The sequence below is a fragment of the Artemia sp. Qi Xiang Cuo genome, chromosome 14 (genome assembly GCF_049724085.1).
Source record: "Artemia sp. Qi Xiang Cuo chromosome 14, ASM4972408v1, whole genome shotgun sequence".
Taxonomy (NCBI): Eukaryota; Metazoa; Arthropoda; class Branchiopoda; order Anostraca; family Artemiidae; genus Artemia; species Artemia sp. Qi Xiang Cuo.
Window position 1 is genome coordinate 57,540,212 of NC_142807.1, and position 8,399 is coordinate 57,548,610.

At 32.9% G+C, this 8,399-nt stretch overlaps 1 protein-coding gene across 1 annotated transcript in view; it reads left to right on the forward strand.

Moving 5' to 3' along the window:
• LOC148944687 (FAS-associated factor 1-like) overlaps window positions 1-8,013 on the forward strand; it is an 83,534-nt gene extending 75,521 nt beyond the window's left edge. Inside the window, exons 8-9 of the mRNA XM_089100215.1 lie at window positions 4,194-4,339; window positions 7,855-8,013. Coding sequence (XP_088956341.1) covers window positions 4,194-4,339; window positions 7,855-8,013 — 305 coding nt within the window. The remainder of the gene's footprint in view (window positions 1-4,193; window positions 4,340-7,854) is intronic.
• Window positions 8,014-8,399: the final 386 nt, after the last annotated feature.

Genomic DNA, 8,399 nt, shown 5'->3' on the forward strand with positions numbered 1-8,399 from the left:
TCATTTATCATAATAAAATCACAATAATAATCTGATTTACAGGAAAGAAAAAAAAATTCTGATAAGAAATAAATTTGCAACCTTAAATTCTGTTTCTGCTATTTAAAAGGACGTGTTTTTTTGACAAATTTTCCTCTGCAGACTCAATTTCATTCAAAAATAAAGAAAACTGGATTCCAAATGAAACGTAAATTTTTATTTAAATGAAAAATTTCCTTGACTAGCTGTCTCCAATTTTTTTTAAAACAAAACCTCATTCTTTAATGTATATAATTATGTGTTATGTCTAGATTTTCAAAATCTAGTGAAGGGCAAATTCGTCATTTTTTAAATGTGAATACGAAAAAGGAATTTTCCAATGAATATACTCCTACGCTTCAGCGCAAACAGATTGTGAATACTGAAAATAATTTGGCTCTATCTGATTTTATTTATCAAATATGTCTGTATATTCTTCTTCTTCTAATTCACAGCAAGGCGGGCTATTCAGTTGATACTATTTAGCCCTTTTCTTTTTGCTTCACTCTGTGGGCAACAGAGCTACTGGCTTGGTTGTCTCTTATTTATTAGATATTCTCAGATATCTTTCAGTAGATCTTTCGACTCAAGGAGTTCAAATGTAAGATGATAGATATCAATTTCTGTGCTCTGTGTGCAGGTATAGTTGGCTAGGCTCTTGGCTGATAGTGAGATTCTGTGGTGTTTGAAGCATTTTAACAGTTTACAAAGCAAGGTATGTTGTACAGACGTCAACATATTACATTAAAATAGGCAATGGTCAATTGTTTCATTATTCATATTACAATGCCTGCAAAGAGGGGACAGGGGAATTGAAACTCTTTAATTAGAAAACTTAGATGAGAATGCAAGGAAATATAGTCCATTTGTTCCAGAACGAATTCTATGATAAATTTTAGAAAGATACTTATTGGGAAAGTGGGAAAGGATATGATTAATCTTATTAAAATTAATATCTGATAGCCTCCATTGGTAAATATCTCTAATTGGGATTGGTCTCCCACTTGACTGGTCAATATTTATAGCATTTTTTGCTATTTCATCAACCTGATGATTACCACTTATGCCAGAGTGGTTAGGAATATACTGAAAATAAGTTTTTATGCCACTTGAAGTATATTAAAACACAAGTTTCCATCGTTCTTCTTCTTCTTGTCTGGATTCTAATATTTCGGAGGTGCAATCGCATAATCTTTATTATCACACATTCCGGGCTGTACGGCAGGAGGCTTATTCAGCTTTTTCAAGTTTCTTTGTTTATTTTATTTAGGAACAGGTCAGTATACTACTCAATTTTCTTTGTATAATATTCTCCACTAGGTATTATAGGTCGTAACTTTGGTCACATTCAATTTTGAGCCTTTAAAGTTGATACCATGTTTGGTTAATATGTACCAGTCTATGTAGCAATGTTTATATTAACATATTTTTAAGATAGCTAAGATAGTTTCAGATAACTTGCCTCTATAGTGAGAATTGCATCCTGAATCCAAATTAAACATTCATTTGCATCAGAAATGAACTTTACCTTCACCCCTATTTATACCAATTCAGGGTATGTATTCGCACATTAGCTGAAGGGGGGTAGGGGTAAACTTCAAACTTACCTCTATAGTTACAATTGCATCCTGAATCCAAACTTAACATTCATTTGTATTAGAAATGAACTTAGGGGATGTTAAGCTAATGGCACACGGATTGACTATATAGCATGCGATAGTGAATTTGCAAAATTTTGCACTCATTGTGATATTAAACCTGAAATCATGGGAACTGACCATTGTCCCGTGGAAGCGAAGTTTAACTGAATAAAAATCTCATATCTCGGCATCAAAATCTCATGAATCAGCTGACGGTCATTTAAAGATATCACTGTTCCATCGTGCTATCAAGACTGCTACTAGAGAAATGATTGAATCTTTGCAAGTATGTATTTATATATTTTTTTAATGTCTCTGTTCGTTATAAGCTTAAAAACCTGATTACATAAAGCTTTGTAAATGCAATTGTGTGATTATACAAATAAACAATTGCGATTGGATTATACAGTTTGGGAGGCTTATTCAACTCTGGATCCTGTGTTGCCAAGCAATGATCTACCCATTACCCATATGTATTACCAGCTACGTTACCCCAGGACTTTTTTGTTGTTAGGGTGACAAATCATTTTATAGTCTTTTTTAAAGCCAGCAGTGTATTTAAGAGAATGTTCCCCTAGGTGTTGATAGTTAGATCTTTCTTCCCTTGCAAAATAATTACTATGTTTGAACTTGGTAGACACAGACAACCTTTAAAAATAAATTTTAGCTGTAAAAAAAAAAAAAAAAAAAAAATTGTAGCTGTCATCTAGCGGTGTTTTTAAGTGCTCAATTATTGTGAAGAAGGAATATATCAGAAAACCTAGGACAAGAGGCGAAAATGCTGATAAATAATGACATTTTACTAACCTTTACATTTATTAAATCATAGTAAGAAATTAAAAGAATTTGTTACTAAATGCTGTTATTCCAACAAGCGTAGCATGCCAATGTTGCCAGATATTATTTTGAAACTTGGATACAATTTTGGGCATGATCCAATATAGTAAGAACCACTATCAATGAGCTAATTTTCGTTTTGCACTTTTCAATTTTACAATAAACCTCATTATATCGATGTGTACAGTTCCCATAATGCAGTAGTTGAAATATCCTGGTGTAAAATGTCTTTGTGTGACAACATTGGCAAAATTGTTCGGGAAATTTTGAATCGCTGTTTTTTTTTCTGTGTTTTTATATATATATATATATATATATATATATATATTTTCTTGAGGTTTGGGCACTTTTTTTGTTAGAAATAATCATGGCGAGCCATACTCATCAAGTAAATCCGTCTGCTTTTTATTTGTTTCTTTGCTGTGTCATACAGAAAATTCTATTTTTTTATCAATAAGAAAAAAGTAAATATTAGAGACCGCTTTCTGCCTTCCAGTTATTCAGTTTTTTTGTGTTTGTTTGTGTGTATTAGATCATGGAAACAGAAGAGTTATCCAGTTTTTTTTTTGTGTTTGTGTGTCTGTGTGTGTTAGATCATGGAAACAGAAGTGTTACTTAACGATTTTCCGGAACTTACTAATTATGCGTGAAAAAAATGGAGTTGAAAAATAACTCAACATACTCTACTAAGCTAGCCTACCTGACGATATGGTTTGAAAATCGAAATAAGACTTAGCTAGCTGTAAAGAAGTATCAGTCAGGGGTTCTCTGTAAATGCTGCTAGTACAAAAACTATTCATGCTGTTTTGCTTTATTATTGGCTTTTAAATTTCGCCCTTTTTTAGTTTACGGAAACGCAATTGCTGATAAAATTTTTAGCCAACAACTTTTTGTTAGGAAGACGGGAAAACGGCTTGAATCTATTTATCAAATACTAGCCGTTTTGAATGAGGTGCAAATGGTGAATCTATTCATCAAAGCATTTTAGCATTTGATAATATATTGATCAAATGCTAGTCGTTTCAAATGAGGTGCAAATGAAATGTTATGAGGTGTATTTTTCGTTTTGCTCTAGTGCCACTATTAATAACTCATTGCAACACCAAGCCATGTCGGGCCAATACTTGGTGACTTTTAATGATGAATCTATTTATCAAATGCTAGCCGGTTCAAATGGGGTGTTTTTTTTTTCTTTTTCTTTTTTTGCTCGAGTACCACTATTAACAACTCATTGCAACACCAAGGCACTCGAGGTCGACGCATGTGGACCTTTGAATGGTGAATTTATTTATCAAATGCTAGAGGTTTTAAATAAGGTGCATTTTTCTTTTCGCTCTAATACCTCTGTTACTAATTTATTGTAGTATCAAGCCACCTGAGACTAACACAGTTGCTCACGCTTCTCCTTCCCCTGTCTATTCAAAGCCTCGCTTTTTGCTCCCTCCCATGAGGTTTTTGTTTCCTTGAAATGTTATGACCTATTCCCGCCTCATTTGAGGACGACCTGCTTTTGGCCCGGATGGATGGCAAGAAGCACAATGTTTGGTAATTTACTATCCCTCATCCATTAAACTTGGCCGAACCATCTATCATATCTTTTACTATGGCCTTACCAAGTGGGATCGAACCTCGTTTGGATTTTTTTTTAAGTGTATTTATTTGAAAAAAAAAAACTTCTAAGTTGGTGTTTTTTTGTAGTGCCTCCAGACGCAGTTGATAGTCTACCAACTGCTGTTTTATTTTCTGAAAATTTTTCTGCAAGATATGGAGAGTCTCATCCTATGTTCTACCAAGGATCTTTAGAAGAGGCTTTGAAAGAATCACTACTAGTCTCAGCAAAAAATGTAAGCTGTTTTTTTTTTTTTTTTCTCACCACATATTTTAAATTTCGTCTTACACATGGCTCTTGATCAGCCGATTTAATTAACATGCATCAAAATTTAGTTGTGAGCTTGGGCGTTTATTTATATACTTTCCATACTGTATTTATACCTTATTTTCCAGATGAACTTATTCTTGAAGCATCAAAACTACGCAGACCTTGAACTGAATAAATAAGTTCCAAATTTAGATGGACTCAGGCTCGACTCATAGGGGAAGAAGGGGAAGGGGAGGGAGGGGGGTCGAGAATAAGAATATTGCTGATTATCAGGCTAGTCTCGGAAAAGGAATCCCGTCCTTTTTGCTCTTGTGTGTAGAGGTTTACATATAAGCAGGCTAGTTTGCAGAAATTTAATTATTGTTAATCACTAATAAAGGTTAATTATGGGGAGAGGGGGGCGTCCTTGGTGCAAAGCTCCCCTTTCATGTGTACGAGTTTGTGTCCAAGTATGGTAAATACGTTCAATAAGTTGCTTGGCTTGTGAATTTCAGTCAAACGCAAAGACAGATGTAAGGAGGCATGAAGTCAACGTGTCAAACCTACTGAATAAATAAATTCATTAATTAAAACTATTATAAGTAAAGCAATGAAATTAATAGCCTACAATCTATATCTGTGATTCCCAATATGGGTCGCAGGCCCCACCAGTGGGGCATGGCAATATTTTGGTAGGTCACGGGCAGGACGTGCATACTTTAGAGCCTTAATTTAAAAAAAAATCACGTGAATATCGTCATATTCAAATTTATTTAAAGAACAAAAAAGATGGATGATAGTATTGCAATGGTGTTATATATTATGTAAAAAATATTATATATTTTTTTATTATTAAAAATGTTATATGTTTTTCATTAGTATAAAAATGGTAGTGAGGGTAGTCTATATGTTGACCCCCAGTTTACTTTTTTGCATAAAAACATATATTTATGGGCTTTGATTGTTTCATGAATGGTTCTCTGGGTTGTCGTCTGGTAGCCTTAATCCTTCCAGGAATGATTCATTGGAGGGATTCTGGAAATTATTTTTACTCAGTTACTTGAAACACAATTGTGTAAAGAAGTACTTGGGCAAAAATATTTTAGCCTATTGTAAAGATGGTGCAAGTTATTGCGTTATAGGATTAAAAGGGTTGTAGAGTTGGAAAATAATAGGAAATCCTCCGATTATGCATTACTAATTTGGACGGTACAGAAAGCTAGCATATGAATTTAACAGCTATCAAGGAAATAAGTGTCATCAATTCCCTACAGTTTTTAATAGGCCCCTAGAAGAAAAATGATTAAATCTATACTAATTACCGAAAAAAAATTCTATTTTTTTCTCCAAATTATTGGGGGGGGGGGAGGCAACTGCCCCCCAGCAATTCTATTCAGACGGTGTTTTTCATTAATATAAAAATGCCTATTATACGACCCAAAAAAAGACATCAAGTTACTGGCCTTTTAAGCTTCCTTCAGGTGAATATGTTATGGTGAAAGCCCAAAATCTGGTGAATGTCGAGATTCACCGGTGAATTCCGAAATAAGGGTATTTAACAAATTAATTAAAAAACCTTTCCAGAAAATAAGTTTTTCAAAGAAAAGTAAAGGCAATTTTAAACTTAAGCCCAGGAGATACAAATGCCTGTTAAAATTCAAACTCAAAACGACCAGCAATTACTATTAAAGAATAATTGAAACCCAAAACGAACAGAAATTAAATAAACAATCATAGTAAAAAGCATACAACAAGTAATAATATAAATGAATAAATAGATCTTAAAGTGAGTAATGCTTAGATTGAATATGAAAATCAAGCTTAAAACGAAAAAAAATATTTTGCTATTGAATTATAATTGAAACTTAAAACGAACAGAAATTACATAAACAATCAATGCAAACAAACATACAATATATGTTAATGTAAATGAACAAATAAATCTTAAAACGAGTGAAACTTAAATTGAATATGGAAATCAAGTTTGAATCGAATAAAAATAACTACAAACAAGAGTTTGGGTATCGTCTCACTGCAGAAGCCTTAAACCTACTGCGTCATTGGCACTTTACTGAAAACAATTCTTTGAAATATTTTCACTTTTGTAACTTTAAGAAATCAAAGATTAATTAAGATTTTAGGGAATAAATATCAGCATATGCATCTTAAATTGACAATGCACATTTTTTTTCAGTAAACTCATTTGAATTTTTTTTCACTAAAGTACAAATTATATTCTGGCTTTTAGAAAGCATAGGGGTTTTGAACCCTACTCATATTAATTTATGCTTGTTTTGAGTTTGACTATAATATTTATTTTAATTTTGTTCGTTTTGGGTTTCATTTATTTATTGATACTGATTTGGGGTAGTTGTATGCTTGGTAGATTATATGATAGTCCGGACGCCAGGTGTTGAAAATGTGAATCATACCACGACGAAATGGGCCAATGGCACTTGCTTGCGAGTGGTGGAACACTCCGAAACTTGACATTTTATTATATTTTGGTGTTTCATGCAAGAAAATGCATGTTCCACAAAGTTTGAGGTGAAGTTTTCCGCTCAAATAGAAATGCCTAGAAGCCATAGAATGTTTTCATAACAAACTAACACGATTAGTTAGAAAAAATGGCAGAATTAAAAAAATGGCAAAACTAAATGAGTCTTGAACAGTCTTGAAATGTATAAACAAAATCAAATTGAATATTAGATATATAATGATATTAATTGTTTACTATAGGCAACGCTACAGCGTTGCCTCTGATATTTGAGACATACACCAAGCGGCTATGTTTTAGTTGACACTCACCATGCACTAATGGTGAATGTTGGGCATTTCTGAGATTTATATTTTTGTGATTCTAACGTAATTTCTAACCCATTTCTGAGATTTATAACCTAACATAGCCTGTCACCATCAAACCTTGCATAAGATTGACAAAGCTGACTGATCAAAAAACACATAGTCGCTTGGTGTGTGTCCGAAATATTTTTTAAATGCCCTTATTTCAGACTTTCGCCGCTGATTGTCGACATTCATCAGATTTCGGTCTTTCACCGTAACAAATACACGTAAATTTTGAATAATAAAAAAATGAATGTTACGAGCGGGGTATCGGATTTTAGAAATGTCTAGACGGGGCATGGGAGCCGCTGACATATGCTACAAAAAATAAGAATAAAATAACTGGATAAAAAATGATAATTAATAAGCAAAATTACGGAAGAAAAATAATGTCAAAGCTCTTCATCTCTCATCAATGACATCATTTTTTCAGCTTGAATTTAGGCTGCTGCAAATGGCTACCAACCCTGTATATTATTCATAATTTAGCATAGTACTGATTCGTGCCAACATTTTAATTGCTTAGAATCTTAAATAACTTGTTTTTTTTATGCTACTTTTTAGTGCTTTTATTGTATTTTTCTATTTTTATATACTCCTTTATAATTTTTAATTTGCAAAATAAATACCGTTTTATTCAATTTCTTTTTGTTTCAGCGCAAGCCTTTAATAGTCTATGTGCATAGCGACAGGTCTATATTGGCCAATGTGTTTTGCTCTCAAGTTTTATGCTCCGAAGCGGTTGTTAGCTATATAAGCTCCAACTTCAATATCTGGGGCTGGGACATAACTCATGAATCAAATAGGCAAAGGTAAGTTAGTTTTTTATATTGTTAAATCACAGATCACTCCAATTAAGAAGACTACATTTTATGATTTTTGTTTTTTGGTAGCTTAAGTAAAGTAGGAAAGAAAGATCCGTGTAATCCGCGGACTACAAAGAGTCCAAAACCAGCAAGGAAATACAAACGAGAATTTTGAATTATTAGCTAACAATGTTTAATATTAATTTTGCATTAGCTCTTGAAAAACTGAAGTTAGCTAATAATAAATTTGAATTAAAAAAAAATGTCTTGGATATTTTTTTTTAGCCCAGTCCAATGATTATGGAGAACTTATAAGAGTGGGAACTAGCGGTAATGACGAAAAAAAACTATCAACGCCATCTAGCGTCTGGCGACACATGGCATTTTCAAGCTTTG